Source organism: Zingiber officinale, chromosome 5A (genome assembly GCF_018446385.1).
Source record: "Zingiber officinale cultivar Zhangliang chromosome 5A, Zo_v1.1, whole genome shotgun sequence".
Lineage (NCBI taxonomy): Eukaryota > Viridiplantae > Streptophyta > Magnoliopsida > Zingiberales > Zingiberaceae > Zingiber > Zingiber officinale.
Genome location: NC_055994.1, coordinates 96,227,120 through 96,252,850, shown reverse-complemented (window position 1 = coordinate 96,252,850; position 25,731 = coordinate 96,227,120). Strand labels below are relative to the sequence as shown.

General features: G+C 38.4%; 1 protein-coding gene across 2 annotated transcripts; it reads right to left on the bottom strand.

The window, feature by feature from the left end:
* Window positions 1–457: 457 nt before the first annotated feature.
* On the bottom strand, window positions 458–8,059 carry LOC121981114 (SKP1-like protein 1). Of its 2 annotated transcripts, XM_042533473.1 has the most exons (3): window positions 8,048–8,059; window positions 1,095–1,376; window positions 458–631 (listed from the first exon to the last, which is right to left on the bottom strand). In XM_042533473.1, the coding sequence occupies exons 1-3, from the start codon at window positions 8,057–8,059 to the stop codon at window positions 458–460; spliced, it is 468 nt and encodes a 155-aa protein (XP_042389407.1). The 2 variants fall into 2 exon arrangements, with proteins under 2 accessions (XP_042389407.1, XP_042389406.1); XM_042533472.1 differs by lacking the exon at window positions 8,048–8,059 and having other exon boundaries at window positions 1,095–1,385.
* Window positions 8,060–25,731: the final 17,672 nt, after the last annotated feature.

The following is a 25,731-nucleotide window of genomic DNA, read 5'->3' as shown; positions in this document are numbered from 1 at the left end:
AGAGATTTATATATAGAAATATTGATTCTTTTAATTCAAATTTTAAAAAATAAAATAATTAGAAAAGTCTCATATGTTGTACGTGCACAGTCACACACTGCTACAGCATTTCATCACTCTATATATATATATATATATATATATATATATATATATATATATATATATATATATAAAAGAAAATAGAAGTAAATTAAATTAAGAATGATTAATGTTAATGAGTTTATATTTGATAAGTAAGCATTACAAACAATAAAATAAAATAAAATTCATAACTTACATTGGTACTTGAAAAATGAAAATCACCATGAAATATGAACTCCCAATAATATATTTTACTATTAGACGAATATAAATAAGTTTCATCAAACTAATACGAAGTTTTTTTTTTTACCAACTAATGCAATCATTAATTAGAGAGTTTAAAAGATAGAGCAGATGTGTCGAAGTCCAAGAGTTATTCGAAGGCCCATTGATTTTCCCTACGAACTTTTTCCTCTTCTTCAGGGGTGAAGTCGTTCTTGATGTTGAACATCTTACGAATCTCTTCAGGAGTCTTTCCTATAATCATATCAGCTACACTTTGGCATAACAAATCCAGCAGCCCCTTAATGTCCATGTAATTTGCAGCCTGAATACACCAGAATATGCTATCAATACAAAATAAATCTTTAGAAATCATAAGAAACAAAATTACAATAAGAGCGTTGGATGAACTAATAATAAAAATAATTTCATGCATCTGTTGTCTGTTGATAACAACTTTCACGCTCGTAAAACAACACCATTAATTATTTTTTAAATTAATGAGCCTTCAATGGCCCCTTCTCCTCTGTCTCCCCCTTTCTCAAATCCGTCATATATAATTTCACAATAATCCAAAAATTCCACTACTTCCAACACTAAATTGAACAACCTTAACTTTTGACGACAGTAAACCAACTCCAAAGAGTTAAATTGTTTTCCAGAATTATCAAACAAAAACAATGAGAAAAAAAGTTAGCCAACAACAAATTCTTAACCGAATAATAAGATAATTAGGGAACGAATAAATTCGAAAGGGGAAAAAGGATACGAAAAATATCGAATCTTACCAACATAAGTTCGAATAGGGTGGATTGGTCGACTTTAACGAATTTGTCATCCCAAGACTTGAGTTCTGCCTTGTCGTCGGAAGACTTGGCAGGATCATCGAGAACGTGCTTCTGGCAGTACTCAATGACCTTGACAAGGATCCTGGAGGTGACGTTGGGGAGGGGGATCGAGTCCTCTGCACAGTCGAACTCGACCATGTGCTCGATGGTCTTGGACACCATGGCCACCGCAGCGTCCAACTCAAACGCCTCGCCGTCGGAGCTCAACAGGGTGATCTTCTTCTTGTCCATGGCAATCGGCGAACGGAGGAAACGAGGGAGTGAGAGGATTCGAACCAACCGACGAAGAAGATTAAAGAGTCGATTGAACCACAATGGCAGGCGGGGCGTAGCTTTATATAATGATCGAGGGGGGCAGTTATTGCAGTGAAAAAGTCTCTGGCAATTGAATTAGTATTTTGAAATAATAAAACTTTATCATTACAATTCATAATTTTAGAAGAAGAAGAAAAATATTTTGTTAAATACGGATGATGATATAAATACCATATAAACTTAAAATTTACTTTAATCATACAAATTTTCTTAACAAATCATTTAAAATTTTTTACCTAAATTCATAATTTATTAAAATCTTGTAATTAAAGAACAATCAATTGTAATCAATCTAATAAATCAATAATAATTTTTAGCCAAAAAATATCTTTTAATTTTAATATCTTTATATTAAAAAAATATTAAAATAACCTCTCATCTTAATTTTCGATCTCAAAAATATTTTTCATTGTATTATAATATATTATCATAGTCAAAGTTGCTCTAATAAATAAAATTACTATGACATTAATTAAAATTACTCAGATGTTAATCAAAATTATTCTACCACTTTTTGACATTGCCCTAATATTATCGTAATATCAAAATTATTACAACGTAAATGATTATAGTCAAAATTGGCACCATTAGCAATTTTATTAAAATTCAGCAAGAAAATTGATCTATATGAATTAAACCATAGCTAAGAAATACATATTGAGAGAATGAAAAGATTCACTTTGTGTATGAAAAAAAATAAAATTTATTAACAAGAATCTTAAGCATACTTCAATAAAAAATTATGGAGGCTGTCTTCAACCGTGAGATCTGACATTATTTCTTCATGCGTAGGTAATGCGACCTCAAAAGAGGACTTTCAAGTTGGATGACTCCATTGTCTCCCGGATGGGTCTCGCTAACCCCCTTGAATAATGTTGGTGTCTATTTACTTTTGGTCATGCTACATTTGTTAATGGGCTCTTGTTCAAGATGTTTTAGTTGGAATCTCACGTGAAATTTAGAGTATTAAATAAAAAAAAATAGGAGATTCAATTACAAAGAGACAAGTAGTTTGATACTCTGGTATTTTTTTAACCTTTTTTAATTGACATAGGATTAAAGTAATTAAAAAATCTTGATTTATCATATTTTTAGTTTCCTTTTCTCTTTTCTACTTGCATATACAAAGATAGGAAGGACTAAGGAGAAGTTGTTAGGAGAGCTACAACACTTCATGTGTATAAGTTAAGCATTCAATTAGAATCTAAGTGAATCAAATAAACTAAATTATTTTTAAACCAATTGTACTAATCAAATTTTGTTATCAAAATTAAACAAATCAAATTATATTGAAAATTGAATTAATAAAATTTTAAAATATTTAAAAAGTTTAATAAAAAAATTATTTGGTCTAATATAAAAAATTTAATTTTATTATTATTTTAAAAAAAATTAATCTATTTAACTTAATTGATTTTTAAAACTTTAAAATTAAATCAATTTAATAACCTATGTTTAAGGACATCTCCAATGGGGATATTTGGAGGAGATATTTCTCCAAATATCCCCCCTCTCAAATATCCCCCATTGTGGGGGATTTTGAGAGGTGAATAGAAATCACCGGGCATAAAGTTTTGCCCGGTGAGGCAATCGACCGATCGGGCGTGATGCAATCGACCGACAAACGGCTTATCCAAGTAGAACACTCGGCTGGTGGGAGCACTATAGCAAGATCGTCAGGCGCTCAGTGCGGATCGACAGAATGTTAAGCAGACCAGTTGGCTTGTCCGGTCAGAAGGAGACAAGCCATTGTACCCAATTACCGCAAGGAAGAGCAACCGAGGCCGATCGAGCGGAGGAGTCCCCAACCGAGCGACTATCCTGCTTGGCTAAGCAGCGGGATCATCAGTGTATCCCTTAAAGATCCTTTTGGGAGATAGTATCGCCGACATAAAGCATGGTCAACAGGCGGATCGTACGACGGAAGGTTCCACTATCTCATCAGATATTTGCATGTCTTATTAAGGTATAATGTCATAGACACTTGTCTGACATGTCCTTTCATAGGATGATTGGGGAAGCGTGCCCATGCCTTGGGAAGCATGCACGTCACCCACCATGGCGCTATATAACGAGGGATCCAAACACTAACGGAGGTACGCGTTATTCACTATTCACTCCTGTGTTTACTGTTGCTCCATTTCTTTCCAACTTTCCGGTGACTGACTTGAGCGTTAGAGGACAAACGCCAGGGATCCCTTCCCTAGCTCAGCACTGACGTTTCTTATGTTGCAGAGCGGAGCAGAGTCTACATTTAGTCAACACAGAGGCCTCATCCCTAGCTAGCCGTCTCCATGATTTTCAGACAGGATCATATTGGCACCGTCTGTGGGAATGTAACCTATATCCGAGACGTGAAGATGAAGGATGTTGAATGACTCACCACGGTGACTTTAACAAAGGAAGAGCTGGATATGCTAATACAAGCCCGAGCAGCAAAAATTGTTGAGCAACAACAACAACAAGGGTTGGCCGACCGCTAGGTACAAGAACCCGCGACCTCAACAGCGGGTCATCAGGCTGATGCGGAGACCGAGTGGATCACATATCTGTTCATGCACAGAACATGAAGCCGACTGCACATACGGGGAGGCACCCAATGCGTTGATCCCCTTTTATCACGCATTGTTCCAAACTCCATCAGAGGAACAGTGTCGAGCATGTTGGATCCCGTGGTAGTTTTGATGTAATCAACCAAGTTTAGGTTAGGTCCTGTTTGTCTGATCCCTGTGTCTAAGTGTGCAGAAACTTAGGAGCGCAGGAAGTCGAGCAGAAGATGCATCTAGCGAGAAGGATGGCACGGGAAGGGAGCCGACGGGATCGGTGTGTCCGAAGGACGAGAGAGCTACGGAAGAGTACTCCGGTGGGCGAGAAGAACGTGCACGGCGTTCGAGGGACATAAAATCTGTTAGTTAGAGTCCTAGAGCCAATCATTTAATGATTGTTGTATGGACTCGTTGTATCATATTCTTATATATATAAAGGCATTTGTTTATGGTTATTATGCTTACTTGTATTGGTGCCAAATAACTAAGTATAATAGCGCCCTTGAGTAGAACGTTCTTACTTATATCAATCGGTTAGTTGAATTGATAGTGAGATGATATAGGGAACACTACTCTTAATCATTCCTAGTCAAGTATTAGTATTCAGGGACAATGTTAATGCGATGAGACTAGCATGTAGGTTAACTCGATGACTTGATCTCACAAGTCATGGATATGGAGATATCAAGTTGACACATGGGTATGCATTGGAGAATGTATACTGAATGACCCGCCATGAGAAAGTATCATGGATGGTTATATGAGTGTCATATACTTTTTCATGTGGCTATTAGTATGACTATTAGTCCTTGGACCTGAAGTCACCATGATTCCCTACATAAGGAGTTACATACTTTGGCTTCGTCAAACGTCATCCGTAACTGGGTGGACTATAAAGGCGATTACTGGGTATGTAACAAATTATGCGGAGGGATATGAGTGATGTAGATGTGATCTATCCCTCCTATATGACGGGAGAGACATCGATATTCTTGATAGAGTGAGACCATTAAGTGCATGGTCATGCTCAAATGAGTCAATATGAGATGTTGAGCTCATTTGATTAAGTGAGTCTACTTGATATTCAAGATTTTGATTGATTAGAGGATGACATGGTCTATGTCTCACATTGATCAATCTAGATGTCAAGGATAGAAGGACACTTGTCATATATTGTGAAGAGTCACAATTAGTAGTCACAAGGTGATATTTGATCACAACATTCTTATAACTTGGGTAGTAATGATGTGTTGCTAGATATCGCTCATTACTTACGCTTCTAAATGGGTTTAGGAGCATTGCCAATGTTATAAGAACCTATAGGGTCACACACAAAGGGCAATTAGATGGAGATTAGGTTCATTTGATGAACCTAAAGGATTAGGTCCATGTGATAAACCAAATTGGATTAAGAGTAATCTAAATTAGGCTAATTGATTAGGACTCAATTTGGTTCATGTGTCAGATGAGTCTAATTTGAACTTAAACTCATTGAGTCAATTTAATTCAATGAATAGAGATTAATTAAATTAAAATTGACTTGAACCAATGGTTAGATTTGATCAACCATGGGAGAGAAGTGGTCAAGTTTGACTTGACTTGAGAGGAAGATGAAGGGTCAAGTTTGACTTGACCATTTGCCACCTCAATTGTGTGTTGGCATTAAGTGGGCTAATAATGATGTGCCATATCATCAAGGCTAGCACATGTGTGTGCCACCTCATGAGGGAGACCAAGAGTTGTGACTCTTGGTATCCCATGGAGGTTTAAAAGGCTTTGAAGTGGTCGGCCACTTAATGGTTGTGTGTGAGTTTCATTTTGATTTTGTAACTCTCATCTTCTTCCTCAAGCTCTCTCTTCTCTCCCTCTCCTCCACCTTGGCCGAACCATTCAAAGGTGCTAGCACACCTTTTTGTTTGGTTTCTCCAGAATATATACATTCTCCCAAGTCCTTTATATCGAATTGTTTGGACAACCATACCCTTACTTCTGACAACATTTTGATATTGTTTCCAACTACCAAAAATGTTATCTAAGTATAGTACAAGAAATATCACCACGTTTCCATCACAACTTTTGTATACACAAGACTTATCCGGTTACTAAATCCATAGATCTGGATTACTTTGATAAACCGGATGTTCCAAGACATTGAAGCTTTGCCTCAGTCCATAGACTGATTAAGCTTACACACAAGATGCTCTTAGCCCTTTGCAATGAACCCTTCTGGTTGCTTTATATGGATGTTTTCTTCAAGACTTCCATTAAGGAATGCTGTCTTGACATCCACTTGCCAAATAGATAAAAGAATCCGGATAGACTTAAGCATGACTACCAGTGAAAAAGTTTCCTTTTTCATCTAGCCTTGCTTTGAGAGTTTCTACCTTCCTGTCTATCCCTCTTTTCCTAATATAGACCTTTTTACACCCAAAGGCTTTTATACCATTTGGTGGTTCTATAAGCTTCCAGATTTTATTAGAATACATATATTCTAATTCTTTTATTCATTACTCTTTGCCAAGATGCTGCATCTTTATCTTGGAGTGCTTCGTCATATGTCCGGAGATCAGGTTCATGTCCTCCAGGGATCGAGTCCATAAACTCTCCCAAAACATGAATCTTTTAAGGTTGCCTAACAACCCTCCCACTACGACGAGACACTATCTGCAATTGTGTATCATTTGTGATACGTGATGCAGTTTTCTTGTGGTATCTCATCTTATACAGTTGGTACTAGATTAGACATGTCTTTTATTATTTCCTTAAGAACAAATTTTCTTATGAGCACGTGGTTCATTATATAGTCCTTTTCTAAAAATCAGTCATTGATGCTATCAATGACCTTTTGATTTTTAAGACTATAAACCTACTTTTGTTTATCTAGGATAACTTACAAACAAGTGAACTCCTATCCAACTTATCATTATCTCTCTTTAACATATGTGCTGGATTCCCGAATCCGAATATGCTTCAAAATAGGTTTATGCCTATTCAGCAATTCTATATGAGTAGAGAGTTATGACTTGGAAGGCACTATGTTCACTTTCGTTTTTTAGAGTTTATCATTAAAACAAATTTGGTAATTTTCTGAATAATTCATCATCTATCTAATTATTCCATAAGAGTCCTTTACCTTCTTTCTACTACACCATTCTATTGGGGTGTACCAGATGCAGTTAGTTGGGATTGAAATCCAACTTCTGATAAGTGACTCCTAAAATCTCTCAAGAGGTACTTGCCACTACGATCTTCCATAGTGACTTTTTACTTTATTCCTCCGCATCAACCTTGTACTCTTTGAACTAATCAAAGTACTTAGTCTTGCGGTACATTAAGTAAATTTATTTGTATCTTGAATAGTTGTCTATAAATTAGACAAAATATTCAATACTACCTCTTGTCTGGATAGTCATAGGATCACACAAATCAGAATGAACCGATTTCAACATATCTTTGACTCCATACCCCTTGGACTTAAAAACTTCTTGGTTATTTTTCTTCCAAGTAAGACTCGCAGGTTGGAAAGATTTCCACTACCAATGAACCCAAAAGTTCATCAGCTACCAATGAATCCTACTCAAGTATAACCTAGCTTTAGATGCCAAAGATATAATTGATTCATTTCCGAAGGTTGCTTTCTCTTAAAATTAGAAAATGTGTTACTAATTTCCATTTGTTGCATTGTGGGAGTTTTTGGATTATAAATTGTCAACCATCATACGAATAGATAACTTTCCTATTTTTCTTGATAACAACTTTGTTATCAAAATAGACACAATATCTATAATAGTTTAGAAACTGAAATCAGGTTCTTTCTAAACTTGGTACGTAAAGACAATTACTTAAAATCCATATTTTATTCTTATCAAAAGATAAACATCTCCCACTGCAACAGCTACCACTTTTACAGTAGTGCCCATGTGGACGGTGATTTACCTTTCATTTAGTTGTCGGGTTTCCTGGAACCCTGCAATGAATTGCAGACATGATTAATGGCATCTTGTATCTACACTCCAGGTTCTGGTAGATAACACCACTAGACATGTTTCAACTAATGAATTAAATACACCTAAATTGTTCTTAGTTCTAAGAAGACAGTCTACCTTAATGTCCAAGTCCTATTTCCAATCAATTATAATTGGGACCAATAAGTCTATCCTAAAGTATATCAGCTAGGGATTGACCATCATCCTAAGAATCACAAAAATATTTGGTTAAGACCAACTCCTTAAAAATCCCCATGAATTTTGTATGCCACGTTAGTGTGGACGTATACAAATTCAAAGAGGAAATTTTAATTTTATTATCTCGTCAACCTTACTTTATGAAGAATAAAATTAATAGTTGGTCTATCTTTAATCAAATATTTGGTCAAGACTTCTAAATTTAAAATAATATTGATTCCTCTAACAATACTATTTAAATTTACCAACACCTCAAAACACCGTAAATTTTGCATGCCACGTTAGTGTGGATGTATACAAAATCAACATTTGTAAGAGGAGGGTCTTACCCATTAACTATCTTGTCAACGTAACTTTATGACAAATAAAATTATCTCAAACACCGTTAATTTTGTATGCCACGTTAGTGTGGACGTATACAAAATCAATCATTTGTAAGAGGGGTTTTAACCCTTTAATTTTATTATCTTGTCAACCTAGTTTTATGACAAATTAATAGTTGGTTTCATTTGGTCACACAAATAATAACAGTGACTCCGATGGGAGGATACTATTAGATGTGTCTAAGTGTATACCATTACTTGACACTAAGTCTATTAATAAGATTATGCCCCTTCCGTTGGGGAAGATCACACGCTCTTAATTAACTTCCTATAGTCATCCAAAAATGGAAGTATGTTCTAGTGATCCGCAAACAAGCTCATCCGTTATGGAGGAAGGCACTCAGAGCCAACGCGCAAGCTTGTTTGCATCACTTACAAACCAGTAATGGAGACCATGGGATTTACTTAAAAATCCCTCTCCCACTTAGTTATTTATTAATGAGGAATTTTAACTATGCTAGCCTACTAAACTTGTAAACTAACATGCACACACAACACAATATAAAAGCAATAAATAGAAAATCTAATTTTCAACTATTATGGCTTTTATCTCTAGTTGTCCTCCGTGTGTTGTCATCCCAAGCTGCTGCCATATTTGGCCACCGCCACAGGTAGTATTGTCATCCATCTTGCTCCTTGTTGCGCCTCTGGTCCTTAGAAGGTTCCACGCTTTGCAAGATTCGATCCGCGACATAAATATAATTTTACAATTTTGATCCTATATTCCATAAAAGGAATGTACATGTATCTAGATCAAAATAAAATCCTAATAAAACTAAATACAGCTCTGTATTTTATAATACAATCATGCACACATATAAATGCCCTTGACATGTCCAAGGGTCCAATCACACATAAAACTATAAGCCATAATAGTTGGATCTTGCATCCACAAAGTTAGCACATCCTACTATTATCCTGCCTAAATTATGTATGACATGTGCATAATTAAACTAATACCAAATACACAGAGGCAAAACCCTAGCTCTGATACCAATTGTTGGTTGCTACTCGGAAAGCCTAGAGGTTCCACTGTACAAAAATTTTGTACAAAGGTCTGAACCTTTTCCTAGCTACCATGTGTTCTTTTAAATTAAATTTTGGATCGCCTGCGGAACTTAACACGTTTGATCCAAAACTTAATCTATTTGTTCTTTTAGGTTTTGACTTGGATCTCCTGCGGAACTTAACACGTTCGACCCAAGTCACCTTAAGTTATTAATTCCATTAAATATTAATTTCCATAATCGGTTCCCAGTACTGACGTGGCGAGGCACATGGCCTTCTTGGATATGGGAGCAACCACCACCGACTAGACAAAACCTTTTATAGAAAGCTAATATTTAATTTCCTAAAATAACTTTAGGTTAACCGAAAAGAACAATCAAATCACAAGGAAAAGAAAAACAAAAGAACACTATATCGAAAACAAATTCGAAACTCTAGAATCATATGCCTCTTGTATTTAGTATTATTTCCAAAAATAACTAGTATGATGCGGAAAGAAAATTTACTAGTTATACCTTTAAGAAAAACCTCTTGATCTTCTACCGTATTCCTCTTCTAACCTCGGACGTTGTGTGGGCAACGATCTTCCAAGATGAGAAACCACCAACCACATTCTTCTCCTCCTAGCTAGGTTCGGCCACAAAAGAAAAAGCTTCACCAAGGAAGAAAATCAAAACACTAACCAAGCTCCAAGAGATGCTCGCTTCCTCTCCTTCTTCTTCTTCTTCTCCAAGTAGTATACGACCACCACAAGAGCTCCAAGTAAAGAGAAGGGTTCAGCCACCACAAGAAGAAGAGAGGGAAAGGATGGCCGGCCACACCAAGGAACCAAAAGAGGGAGAGAAAATAATAGAGGTTGTATATGTTGGGGTTGCAAGGTTGCAAACATAGTCCCATATTGAAAACACATGGAAAAGATCATGGGTTTATAAGAGAAAGATATCTCCATTGGTATGAGGCCTTTTGGGGAGAGCTCAAGAGCAAAGCCATGAGGGTCTAGGCCCAAAGTGGACAATATCATGCTATTGTGGAGATATCTAAATTCTTTTCGATCCTTCAATTGGTATCAGAGCCCGGACTGCCAGAAGGTTTAACCGCCAATTGTGCACAAGAGCTATGGTCTGATTGAACCATGTGAGTACAATATTGACCTTGAACAAAGAAAGTGGGGGCTCCTATGTTCGGATCAAGAGGACCAGACACCAGGCAGGAAGTCCTAATAGGTCGGGTGGACCGAGGGGCAGGAAGTCCTAGTAGGTCGGGTAGACCGAGGGGCAAGAAGTCCTAGTAGGTCGGGTAGACCGAGGGGCAGGAAGACCTGGTGGGTCAAGGATCGGACGTGGGAAGCCCATGGTCCTTTGTTTGAGGGGGGGATTGTTGGGGTTGCAAGGTTGCAAACATAGTCCCATATTGAAAACACATGGAAAAGATCATGGGTTTATAAGAGAAAGATATCTCCATTGGTATGAGGCCTTTTGGGGAGAGCTCAAGAGCAAAGTCATGAGGGTCTAGGCCCAAAGTGGACAATATCATGCTATTGTGGAGATATCTAAATTCTTTTCGATCCTACAGTATCTTGTGAAGGCACCCTCACCCCTTCTTTTATATTCCTTGGCCTAGGCAAATTAGGAAATTTAATTACAATAAAATTTCCTTAATTCCCTTAACATGATTTAATTGAGAAAAATAAAATAATATTTCCCCAATTAATCTCTAATGGCCGGCCACATCAAGAGGAAATAAATTAGACAAGTTTTAATCAACAAATTAAAACTTCCTAATTTGTTTCCGGAAATTTTAAAAATAAAATTTCTCTTTAAAAATCTCTTCATGGTTGATAAAAGGAAATTTCTATAATTTTAATTTTATCAACATGTGGATAATTTTAAAGAGAAAATAAAATATCTCACCAATTTACAAATAAGGAAAGAGATTTAATCTCTTTCTTTAATCTTTTGTAGATCTTTTACAAGAGAGATATTTTAATTTTAATTCTCTTTAATAAATTATTTCTTCCACATAATAAAAATTAAAATTAAAATCCCTTTTTAATTTAATTTGGCCGGCCCCCACTAGCTTGGGTTCAAGCTAGGGCCGGCCACCCAATTTTATACCTAGGTCGGCCCTATCTTGGTTCCCAAGCTAGCTTGGTCGGCCCATTATTGGTGGGTATAGAAGGTGGGTATAGGTGGGTATAGAACTCTATAAATAAGAGGCTACGATAGGGACCGAGAGGAGGAATTGGTTTTGGTCTCCCGATAAAATTAAGCATCCCGTGTTCGCCCCGAACACACAACTTAATTTTATCAATAATAATTCATTCCACTAGAGAATTATTATTGAACTACCGCACCAATCCCAAATTATATTTTTGGGCTCCTTCTTATTATGATTGTGTTAGTCTCCCTGTGTTTAAGATAACAAATGTCCACTAATTAAGTAAGTTACTGACAACTCACTTAATTAATATCTAGCTCCAAGAGTAGTACCACTCAACTTCATCGTCATGTCGGACTAAGTCCACCTGCAGGGTTTAACATGACAATCCTTTTGAGCTCCTCTTGGGGACATTCTCAACCTAGTATCTCTAGGACACAGTTTCCTTCTATAATCAACAACACACACTATAAGTGATATCATTTCCCAACTTATCGGGCTTATTGATTCATCGAACTAAATCTCACCCATTGACAAATTAAAGAAATAAATATCAAATATATGTGCTTGTTATTATATTAGGATTAAGAGCACACACTTCCATAATAACTGAGGTCTTTGTTTCTTTATAAAGTCAGTATAAAAGAAACGACCTCTAATGGTCCTACTCAATACACTCTAAGTGTACTAGTGTAATTATATAGTTAAGATAAACTAATACCTAATTACACTACGACCTTCAAATGGTTTGTTCCTTTCCATCTTGGTCGTGAGCTACTGTTTATAATTTATAAGGTACTGATAACATGATCCTCTGTGTGTGACACCACACACCATGTTATCTACAATATAAATTAATTGAACAACTACATTTATCACAAATGTAGACATTTGACCAATGTGATTCTTATTTCTAGATAAATATTTATACCAAAAGCTAGGCTTTTAGTAAACACTCTAACAGATGACGCATTAGATGTGTCATGTCTTATGCTCGCGACCATGAATTCTGAGCTTCAGAAGCAACACGAGTTGATGGGCGCTTATGATATGGTTGAACATCTTCGTCAACTATATCAAGGACAAGCAAGGCACGAGAGATTCGAGATCTCTAAGGCACTGTTTCAGTGCAAGATCCAAGATGGGACTCTTGTAGGCTCATATGTACTCAAAATGATTGGGTACATAGAAAACCTATGGAGGTTGAGATTCCCACTTGGCCAAGAGCTGGCTACTGATCTGATCTTGCAATCCTTGCCAGATAGCTATAGTCAATTCGTTTTAAATTATAATATGAACGAAATTGAAGAGCCACTGCCTGAGCTGCTTAACATATTAAGAACTGCTGAGCTCAACCTTAAGAAGGTTAAGCCCAACTCCAGTTTGATGGTGCAAAAGGGCAAAGGCAAGGGCAAGCCTAAAGGTATGGGAAAGTCCCAAGCCAAGGGAAAAGGCAATACACTGAAACCCAAAGGAGGGGTCGCCAAGGATGCTACCTGCTTCCACTGCGGTCAGACCGGGCACTGGAAGAGGAACTGCAAAATCTACTTGGAATATCTTAAGTAGAAGAGAAGTGAGACTTCCACTTCAGGTATATATGTTAAGAAGTCAATCTATCTATCTCTTCATCATGGGTATTAGATACCGGATGTGCTTCTCACATTTGTACTAATGTACAGGCGCTGAGAAATAGCAAGGCATTGACGAAGGACGAGGTGGACCTACGCGTAGGCAATGGAGCACGGGTTGCTGTTGTTGTTGTAGGAACTTATCATTTATCTCTACCTTCTGGGCTTGTATTAGAATTAGATGAATGTTATTATGTGTCTGCTTTAACTAAGAACATAATTTCAGTTTCTTGTTTAGACAAGAAAGGTTTTTCATTTAAAATAAAGAACAAATGTTGTTCAGTTTATTAAAAAGATATGTTCTATTGTAGTGCACCTCTGATCAACGGACTCTATATTCTAGACCTTGAGAACCCTATCTATAACATAAGTACCAAGAGGTTCAAGTCAAATGACATGAACAAAACCTATCTCTCGCACTGTCGCTTAGGTCATATAAATGACAAACGCTTATCCCAGCTCCATAAAGATTGTTTGCTGGACTCATTTGATTTTGAATCATATGAGACATGCGAGTCATGCCTTCTTGGCAAGATGACCAAGACTCCCTTTAGTGGACACAATGAGAGAGCGGCTGACTTGTTAGGTCTTACACATAGTGATGTATGTGGCCCTTTCAATGTCACTGCTAGAGATGGTTATAGGTACTTCGTTACATTTACTGATGACTTCAGTAGATATGGTTATGTGTACCTGATGACACATAAGTCAGAATCCTTTGAAAAGTTCAAAGAATTCAACAATGAAGTACAAAACCAGCTTGGCAAGAGTATTAAGATACTTCGATCAGATCGAGGTGGTGAATACCTTAGCCATGAGTTTCGTGACTATCTAGCTGTGTGTGAGATTCTATCTCAACTCACTCCTCCTGAAACACCACAGTGGAATGGTGTATCCGAAAGAAGGAATCGTACCTTATTAGATATGGTACGGTCTATGATGAGTCATACAGATCTTCCTTTGTATCTTTGGGGCTATGCTCTAGACAAAGCAACCTTATTCTCAACCGAGTTCCATCTAAGGCTGTAATAAAGACACCATATAGGATATGGACTGGGAGAGATGTCCAGGTATCTTTTATGAGGATTTGGGGTTGTGAGGCTTACGTTCGACGTCAAGTCTCGGACAAATTGAGACCCAAATCTTATAAGTGCTATTTTATTGGATATCCCAAGGAAAAAAAGGGATATTACTTCTACATTCCCAGTCAACACAAGATAGTTGTGGCTAAGACTAGGGTATTTCTAGAAAGGGATTTTGTTTCTAGAAAGACTAGTGGGAGTACGTTCGATCTTGAAGAAGTTCAAGATGTGAACCATAACACTAAAGCCTCGATGGAAGTTGAACTAAAACCACAAAGTGTTGTGGATGATGTTATTTCACAAGAAGTTGAGGAACAACAACCAGTTCAAGTAGACCTACCTCTTCGCATGTTTGATAGGGTACGTCGTCAGTCTGAGAGATATTCATTTCTCTTGTCTGACCATGATGACGTTGTGCTCATTGAGGATGAGCCTACCTCCTATCAGGAAGTTGTGATGAGACCAGATTCCAAGAAATGGCTAGAGGCCATGAGATCCGAGATGGAATCCATGTACACTAACCAAGTATGGACTTTGGTTGATCCACCTGAAAGGGTCAAACCCATTGGGTGTAAGTGGGTCTTTAAGAGAAAGACTGACATGCATGGACTTATTTATAAGGGTCACTTGGTAGCTAAAGGTTTCAAGCAAATTCATGGTATTGACTATGATGAAACTTTTTCTCTAGTAGCAATGTTTAAGTCCATTCGGATCATGATTGTTATTGCAGTGTACGACGATTATGAGATCTGGCATATGGATGTCAAAACCGCGTTTCTGAATGGAAACTTGCTTGAGGATGTGAACATGACACAATCTGAGGATTTTGTAGATCCATAGCATACTAGCAGAGTATGTAAGCTGTATAGGTCCATTTATGGACTAAAGCAAGCTTCTCGGAGCTGGAATCTTCGATTCGATGATGCAATCAAACAGTTTGGTTTCATCAAGAATGAAGATGAACCTTGTGTCTACAAGAAGGTTGTAGGGAACACAGTTGTCTTCCTTATATTGTATATGGATGACATACTACTCATTGGAAAAGACATCCCTTTGCTGCAGTCTGTCAAGACTTGGCTAGGGACTTGTTTCTCAATTAAAGACTTAGGTGAAGTATCCCGCATTCTAGGCATACAGATCTATAGAGATAGATCTACGAGATTGCTTGGCCTAAGTTAGAGTACATACATTGATAAGGTATTACTTTGGTTTGCCATGCAGAACTCCAAGAAGGGATTTCTGCCGATGTCACATGGTGTAAGTCTTTCGAAGACTCAAGGTCCCTCTTCTAGAGAGGAGAGAGACCGCATGGATCAAATCCCTTATGCTTCAGCCATAGGATTTATCATGTACGCCATGCTATGTACTCGTCCTGATGTCTCTTATGCTTTGAGCATGACGAGCAGATACCAGTCAGATCTAGGTGAAAGTCACTGGATAGCAGTCAAGAATATTCTTAAGTACTTGAGAAGGACTAAAGAATATTTCTTGATATATAGAGGCGATGACGAGCTAGCTGTAAAGGGTTTCAGTGATGCTAGCTTCCAAACTAATCAGGATGATTATCGATCGCAGTCAGGGTTCGTGTTTTGCATAAATGGTGGTGCTATAAGCTGGAAGAGTTCGAAGCAGGACACAGTAGCTGATTCTACAACAGAGGCCAAGTATATTGCTGCATCAGAAGCAGCAAAGGAGGCAGTTTGGATCCGCAAGTTCATTACTGAGCTTGGGGTGGTTCCTAGCATAGCTGATCCCATAGAGCTCTATTGTGACAACAATTGAGCAATACCACAAGCCAAGGAACCTCGCTCACACGAGCAGACCAAACACATACTACGGTGCTTCCATCTCATTCGAGAGATCATCGATAGAGGAGATGTGAATATTTGCAGACTACCCACTGAGGCTAACATCGCATATCCCTTGACCAAGGATTTGGCACAGAGAAATCATGATGGTCACACTAGGTCTTTAGGCCTAAGAGCATATACTAATTGGCACTAGTGCTAGTGGGAGATTGTTATTTAGAGCCCTAGAGTCAATCATTTGATGATTGTTGTATGGACTCGTTATATCATATTCTTATATATATAAAGGCATTTGTTTATGGTTATTATTCTTACTTGTATTGGTGTCAAATAACTAAGTAAATAGTGTCCTTGAGTAGAAGGCTCTTACCTATATCAATTGGTTAGTTGAATCGATAGTGAGATGATATAGGGAACACTACTCTTAATCATTCCTAGTCAAGTATTTGCATTCAGAGACAATGTTAATGCGATGAGATTAGCATGTAGGTCAACTCGATGACTTGATCTCACAAGTCATGGATATGGAGATATCAAGTTGACACATGGGTATGCATTGGAGAATGTATACTGAATGACCCGCCATGAGAAAGTATCATGGATCGTTATGTGATTGTCATATACTTTCTCATGTGACTATTAGTATGACTATTAGTCCTTGGACCTGAAGTCATCATGTTTCCCTACATAAGGATTTACATACTTTGGCTTCGTCAAACGTCACCCGTAACTGAGTGGACTATAAAGGCGATTACTAGGTATGTAACAAATTATGCTGAGGGATGTGAGTGATGTAGATGTGATCTATCCCTCCTATATGACGGGAGAGACATCGATATTCTTGATAGAGTGAGACCACTAAGTGCATGGTCATGCTCAAATGAGTCAATATAAGATGTTGAGCTCATTTGATTAAGTGAGTCTACTTTGGATTCATGATTTAGATTGATTAGAGGATGACACGGTCTATGCCTCACATTGATCAATCTTGATGTCAAGGATAGAGGGACACTTGTCATATATTGTGAAGAGTCACAATTAGTAGTCACAAGGTGATGTTGGATCTCAACATTCTTATAACTTGGGTAGTAATGATGTGTTGCTAGATATCACTCATTACTTACGCTTCTAAATGGGTTTAGGAGCATTGCCAATGTTATAAGAACCTATAGGGTCACACACAAAGGGCAATTAGATGGAGATTATGTTCATTTGATGAACCTAAAGGAATAGGTCCATGTGATGAACCTAAAGGATTAGGTCCATGTGATGAACCAAATTAGATTAAGAGTAATCTAAATTAGGCTAATTGAGTAGGACTCAATTTGGTTCATGTGTTAGATGAGTCTAATTTGGACTTAGACTCATTGAGTCAATTTAATTCAATGAATAGAGATTCATTAAATTAAAATTGACTTGAACCAATGGTTAGATTTGATCAACCATGGGAGAGAAGTGGTCAAGTTTGACTTGACTTGAGAGGAAGATGAAGGGTCAAGTTTGACTTGACCATTTGCCACCTCAATTGTGAGTTGGCATTAAGTGGGCTAATAATGATGTGCCACATCATCAAGGCTAGTATATGTGTGTGCCACCTCATGAGGGAGACCAAGAGTTGTGACTCTTGGTATCCCATGGAGGTTTAAAAGGCTTTGAAGTGGCCGACCACTTAATGGTTGTGTGTGAGTTTCATTTTGATTTTGTAACTCTCATCTTCTTCCTCAAGCTCTCTCTTCTCTCCCTCTCCTCCACCTTGGCCGAAACATTCAAAGGTGCTAGCACACCTTTTTGTTTGGTTTCTCCATCTCTCGATACACATAGAGGAGTATCTACTTTGATACTCTCAAGATCCGGCGAACCTTGGACGAGCGGGATTAGCGAAGGGCTTCGCATCAAGGATAAAGCTCTTCTCCTTTCTAGATCTAGTTTAGATCTAGGCTAGAAACTCATACTCGAAGTTTTACATAAATTTATTTCTTCGCACAGATCCGGTGGCAGGGTTTCGGGGATTTCGCAACGTAAAAAGCGGTTTTTGCGGTCCGAAAAATCCAACAGTGGTATCAGAGCCACGTGCAAAGTGCGTAAGAGTTTTTGTTTATATTTTTATGAAAAATATCAGTCCTATAATATTCTGTAAATTTACTATTTTTATAGATTTTATGGGTATTTTTCTCGTAGAAGCGAAGCACAAGAGTTTAGACACTTATAGGCTTCGACTACCGAGAAATGTTTTTATAAACGGCAAAGTTTCGCCCCAAATCATTTTGGGACAATGGGCTAAGGCTCTGTAGGTTCGCTTAGGAACACTCGCGATGGTTATATCGCGGGTAGGGGTGCTGCCCCTAACCCCGCAAGGGGTTTCGTTCCGCGATTGCGCCCGAAAATCGCTAAACGGGACCGCCGGGAATTTTTACTCATAAAATCGTAAAAATATTAGACAAAATTATAGAAATTTATGGAAATTACATAATTTATAATTGTGTATTATTTTGTGATGGTCATGGCGCAAAAGACACCAATTTGATTGGAAATTGTGTTGTAATTCATAATACGGCCTGCGTGTCATCATGTGATTGTGCGTGTTGTATATTTGATACGCGACTTGCGCGTCGTGCCTTTCTATTTATTTATTCCTATTGTAAATAGTTTAGACTCGAATGTAACTCTAGTTTCACTCTTTGTAATGTACAAAATGAAGTGGTGGAAGGTCTACGCGAGACGGAGTTACGAGGAGGGTGAGCAACACAAGGCGGTCACCAGAAGGAGCTTGAGAAGCTGTTGACCTTAGGTTGACCATCCGATATTCTCATTGGCTTGAGAAGATCGTAGTAGGGTCATGACTAATCATAAAAATTAATTAATTGTTTGGGTGTGTATATTTGATGCATGCTAGATTAGTAATTAATTAGTGTCTTAACGATTAGATTAGATCTAAGTCGCGCACATGATGCACCTCCACGATTAGATTAGATCTAAATCGAGTATATGATACATATCGTCGATAAGATTAGATCTCAATCGCATCAACTCAAAAATGCTTACCATGCTGTGATACCTATCACTACCTCGATCACATGTTGTTATTGAATCTGCCAAATGAGAGCAACACATATTATCTTGGTAGGGTACGGAGGGACAATCTTGGTCCCACCTATCAACGCATGGGTGAGTACAACTCAATTAGATTGAGTAACTAGTTAAATCAATTGGATCGAGTTTAACTATAGACATTTTCCAATGGTTGGTAGATAGATCAAAATCACGTTTATATTAACTCTTGGGTGTATTAGCCAAATCTAAATCGAGTTTTAATATAAATGCGGATCTTGATCCTATAAACAAGAGTTGCATAGAGATGTAATTGGTAATTAGTTACCTACCGATCAAACTAAGTCTTGGGCGATTTAGCCAAAGCTAACTCAGGGCATAGTATGATTTGGATCTTGTCCCACATGAATTCTATAATTCAGTGGAAGCATCATTTAATTAAAGGTCTAATTAGATGATTAATAGAATATGATATTTATTTTCTATATTTTTCTGTTGTAGATAACCATGACGTCAAATACGAACTCTTTCTCCCTGCTTTCCATCCTTGAGAAGGACAAGCTCAACGGAGCTAATTTCCTGGACTGGTACAGGAATCTGAGAATCGTTCTCACACAAGAACGTAAACTGTACGTTCTGGAGCAGCCCACTCCGGAGGCACCTCCTGCCACTGCCACGCGAGCTGACCGTGTTGCTTACAAGAAGCATCAAGATGACGCATTAGATGTGGCATGTTTTGCTCGCGACCATAAACTCTGAGCTTCAGAAGCAACACGAGTTGATGGGCGCTTATGATATGGTTGAACATCTTCGTCAACTATATCAAGGACAAGCGAGGCACGAGAGATTCGAGATCTCTAAGGCACTGTTTCAGTGCAAGATGCAAGATGGGACTCCCGTAGGCCCATATGTACTCAAAATGATTGGGTACATAGAAAACCTACAGAGGTAGGGAATCCCACTTGGCCAAGAGCTGGCTACTGATCTGATCTTGCAATCCTTGCCAGATAGCTATAGTCAATTCGTTCTAAATTATAATATGAACGAAATTGACAAGTCACTGCCTGAGCTGCTTAGCATGTTAAGAACTGCTGAACTCAACCTTAATAAGGTTAAGCCCAACTCCATTTTGATGGTGCAAAAGGGCAAAGGCAATGGCAAGCCTAAAGGTAAGGGAAAGTCCCAAGCCAAAGGCAAAGGCAAGGCACTGAAACCCAAAGGAGGGGTCGCCAAGGATGCTACCTGCTTCCACTGCGGTCAGACCGGGCACTAGAAGAGGAACTGCAAAATCTACCTAGAAGATCTTAAGAAGAAGAGAAGTGAGACTTTCACTTCAGGTATATATGTTATAAAAGTCAATCTATCTATTTCTTCATCATGGGTATTAGATACAGGATGTGCTTCTCACATTTGTACTAATGTGCAGGCGCTGAGAAATAGCAGGGCATTGACGAAGGGCGAGGTGGGCCTACGTGTAGGCAATGGAGCACGGATTGCTGCTGTTGCTATAGGAACTTTTCATCTATCTCTACCTTCTGGGCTTGTATTAGAATTAGATGAATGTTGTTATGTGCATGCTTTAACTAAGAACATAATTTCAGTTTCTTGTTTGGACAAGAAAGGTTTTTCATTTATAATAAAAACAAATGTTGTTCAGTTTATTAAAAAGATATGTTCTATTGTAGTGCACCTCTGATGAGCGGACTCTATATTCTAGACCTTGAGAACCCTATCTATAACATAAGTACTGAGAGGTTCAAGTCAAATAACATGAACAAAACCTATCTCTGGCACTGTCGCTTAGGTCATATAAATGACAAACGCTTATCCCAGCTCCATAAAGATGGTTTGCTGGACTCATTTGATTTTGAATCATATGAGATATGAGAGTCATGCCTTCTTGGCAAGATGACCAAGACTCCCTTTAGTGGACACAATGAGAGAGCGACTGACTTGTTAGGTCTTACACATAGTGATGTATGTGGCCCTTTCAATGTCACTGCTAGAGTTGGTTATAGGTACTTCGTTACATTTACTGATGACTTCAGTAGATATGGTTATGTGTACCTGATGACACATAAGTCAGAATCCTTTGAAAAGTTCAAAGAATTCAACAATGAAGTACAAAACCAGCTTGGCAAGAGTATTAAGATACTTCGATCAGATCGAGGTGGTGAATACCTTAGCCATGAGTTTCGTGACTATCTAGCAGTGTGTGAGATTCTATCTCAACTCACTCCTCCTGAAACACCACAGTGGAATGGTGTATCCAAAAGGAGGAATCGTACCTTATTAGATATGGTACGGTCTATGATGAGTCATACAGATCTTCCTATGTATCTTTGGGGCTATGCTCTAGACAAAGCAACCTTCATTCTCAACCGAGTTCCATCTAAGGCTATAATAAAGAAATCATATATGATATGGACTGGGAGAGATGTCCAGGTATCTTTTATGAGGATTTGGGATTGTGAGGCTTACGTTCGACGTCAAGTCTCGGACAAATTGAGACCCAAATCTTATAAGTGCTATTTTATTGGATATCCCAAGGAAAAAAAGGGATATTACTTCTACATTCCCAGTCAACACAAGATAGTTGTGGCTAAGACTAGGGTATTTCTAGAAAGGGATTTTGTTTCTAGAAAGACTAGTGGGAGTACGTTCGATCTTGAAGAAGTTCAAGATGTGAACCATAACACTGAAGCCTCGATGGAAGTTGAACTAGAACCACAAAGTGTTGTGGATGATGTTATTTCACAAGAAGTTGAGGAACAACAACCAGTTCAAGTAGACCTACCTCTTCGCATGTTTGATAGGGTACGTCGTCAGTCTGAGAGATATTCATTTCTCTTGTCTGACCATGATGACGTTGTGCTCATTGAGGATGAGCCTACCTCCTATCAGGAAGCTGTGATGAGACCAGATTCCAAGAATGGCTAGAGGCCATGAGATCCGAGATGGAATCCATGTACACCAACCAAGTATGGACTTTGGTTGATCCATCTGAAAGGGTCAAACCCATTGGGTGTAAGTGGGTCTTTAAGAGAAAGACTGACATGGATGGACTTATTTATAAGGGTCGCTTGGTAGCTAAAGGTTTCAAGCAAATTCATGGTATTGACTATGATGAAACTTTTTCTCTAGTAGCAATGTTTAAGTCCATTCGGATCATGATTGCTATTGCAGTGTACGACGATTATGAGATCTGGCAGATGGATGTCAAAACCGCGTTTCTGAATGGATACCTGCTTGAGGATGTGTACATGACACAACCTGAGGGTTTTGTAGATCCATAGCATACTGGCAGAGTATGCAAGCTGTATAGGTCCATTTATGAACTAAAGCAAGCTTCTCGGAGCTGGAATCTTCGATTCGATGATGCAATCAAACAGTTTGGTTTCATCAAGAATGAAGATGAACCTTGTGTCTATAAGAAGGTTGTAGGGAACACAGTTGTCTTCCTTATATTGTATGTGGATGACATACTACTCATTGGGAAAGACATCCATTTGCTGCAGTCTGTCAAGACTTGGCTAGGGACTTGTTTCCCAATGAAAGACTTAGGTGAAGCATCCCGCATTCTAGGCATACAGATCTATAGAGATAGATCTACGAGATTGCTTGGCTTAAGTCAGAGTACATACATTGACAAGTTATTACTTCGGTTTGCCATGCAGAACTCCAAGAAGGGATTTCTGCCGATGTCACATGATGTGAGTCTTTCGAAGACTCAAGGTCCCTCTTCTATAGAGGAGAGAGACCACATGGATCAAATCCCTTATGCTTCAGCCATATGATCTATTATGTATGTCATGCTATGTACTCGTCCTGATGTTTCGTATGCTTTGAGCATGACGAGCAGATACCAGTCAGATCTAGGTGAAAGTCACTAGATAGCAGTCAAGAATATTCTTAAGTACTTGAGAAAGACTAAAGAATATTTCTTGATATATAGAGGCGATGACGAACTAGCTGTAAAGGGTTACAGTGATGCTAGCTTCCAAACTGATCAGGATGATTATCGATCGCAGTCAGGGTTCGTGTTTTGCATAAATGGTGGTGTTGTGAGCTGGAAGAGTTCTAAGCAGGACACAGTAGCTAATTCTACAACAGAGGTCGAGTATATTGCTGCATCAGAAGCAGCAAAGGAGGCAGTTTGGATCCGCAAGTTCATTACTGAGCTTGGGGTGGTTCCTAGCATAGCTGATCCCATACAGCTCTATTGTGACAACAGTGGAGCAATAGCACAAGCCAAGGAACCTCGCTCACACTAGCGGACCAAACACATACTACGGCGCTTCCATCTCATTCGAGAGATCATCGATAGAGGAGATGTGAATATTTACAGAGTACCCACTGAGGCTAACATCGCAGATCCCTTGACTAAGGCTTTGGCACAGAGAAAGCATGATGGTCACACTAGGTCTTTGGGCCTTAGAGCATATACTGATTGACACTAGTGCTAGTGGGAGATTGTTAGTTAGAGCCCTAGAGCCAATCATTTGATGATTGTTGTATGGACTCGTTGTATCATATTCTTATATATATAAAGGCATTTGTTTATGGTTATTATGCTTACTTGTATTGGTGCCAAATAACTAAGTATAATAGCGTCCTTGAGTAGAAGGTTCTTACCTATATCAATCGGTTAGTTGAATCGATAGTGAGATGATATAGGGAACACTACTCTTAATCATTCCTAGTCAAGTATTAGCATTAAGAGACAATGTTAATGCGATTAGACTAGCATGTAGGTCTACTCGATGACTTGATCTCAAAAGTCATGGATATGGAGATATCAAGTTGACACATGGGTATGCATTGGAGAATGTATACTGAATGACCCGTCATGAGAAAGTATCATGGATCGTTATATGAGTGTCATATACTTTCTCATGTGGCTATTAGTATGACTATTAGTTCTTGGACCTGAAGTCACCATGTTTCCCTACATAAGGAGTTACATACTTTGGCTTCGTCAAACGTCACCCATAACTGGGTGGATTATAAAGGCGATTACTGGGTATGTAACAAATTATGCGGAGGGATGTGAGTGATGTAGATGAGATATATCCCTCCTATATGACGGGAGAGACATCGATATTCTTGATAGAGTGAGACCACTAAGTGCATGGTCATGCTCAAATGAGTCAATATAAGATGTTGAGCTCATTTGATTAAGTGAGTCTACTTGGGATTCAAGATTTAGATTGAGTAGAGGATGACACGGTCTATGCCTCACATTAATCAAACTAGATGTCAAGGATAGAAGGACACTTGTCATATGTTGTGAAGAGTCACAATTAGTAGTCACAAGATGATGTTGGATCTCAACATTCTTATAACTTGGGTTGTAATGATGTATTGCTAGATATCGCTCATTACTTATGCTTCTAAATGGGTTTAGGAGCATTACCAATGTTATAAAAACCTATAGGGTCACACACAACGGGCAATTAGATGGAGATTAGGTTCATTTGATGAATCTAAAGGATTAGGTCCATGTGATGAACCAAATTGGATTATGAATAATCTAAATTAGGCTAATTGAGTAGGACTCAATTTGGTTCATGTGTCAGATGAGTCTAATTTGAACTTAGACTCATTGAGTCAATTTAATTCAATGAATAGAGATTCATTAAATTAAAATTGACTTGAACCAATGGTTAGATTTGATCAACCATGGGAGAGAAGTGGTCAAGTTTGACTTGACTTGAGAGGAAGATGAAGGGTCAAGTTTGACTTGACCATTTGCCATCTCAATTGTGAGTTGACATTAAGTGGGCAAATAATGATGTGCCATATCACCAAGGCTAGCACATGTGTGTGCCACCTCATGAGAGAGACCAAGAGTTGTGACTCTTGGTATCCCATGGAGGTTTAAAAGGCTTTGAAGTGGTTGGCCACTTAATGGTTGTGTGTGAGTTTCATTTTGATTTTGTAACTCTCATCTTCTTCCTCAAGCTCTCTCTTCTCTCCCTCTCCTCCACCTTGGCCGAACCATTCAAAGGTGCTAGCACACCTTTTTGTTTGGTTTCTCCATCTCTTGCTTGTGTGGATACACATAGAGGAGTATCTACTTTGATACTCTCGAGATCCGGCGAACCTTGGACGAGCGAGATTAGCGAAGGGCATCGTATCAAGGGTAAAGCTCTTCTCCTTTGTAGATCTAGTTTAGATCTAGGCTAGAAACTCGTAGTCGAAGTTTTACATAAATATATTTCTTCGCACGGATCCGGTGGCGGGGTTTCGAGGTTTTCGCAACGCAAAAAGCGGTTTTTGCGGCCCGAAAAACCCAACAAAGCTGGGACGGAAGACTGCTCGAGGAGAAGGCCAGGAACTGGGTTCGGGTGAGCCCTATTCCGGATGGCCGAAATCACCCAAGGAAGCCGAACCAGAACAAGTCAACTGGAAGTTG

Coding starts and splice junctions, on each gene's coding strand:
- LOC121981114 (XM_042533473.1), bottom strand. Junction 632..1,094: donor CCCTATTCGAACTTATGTTG/GTAAGATTCGAT, acceptor TGGTGTATTCAG/GCTGCAAATTACATGGACAT.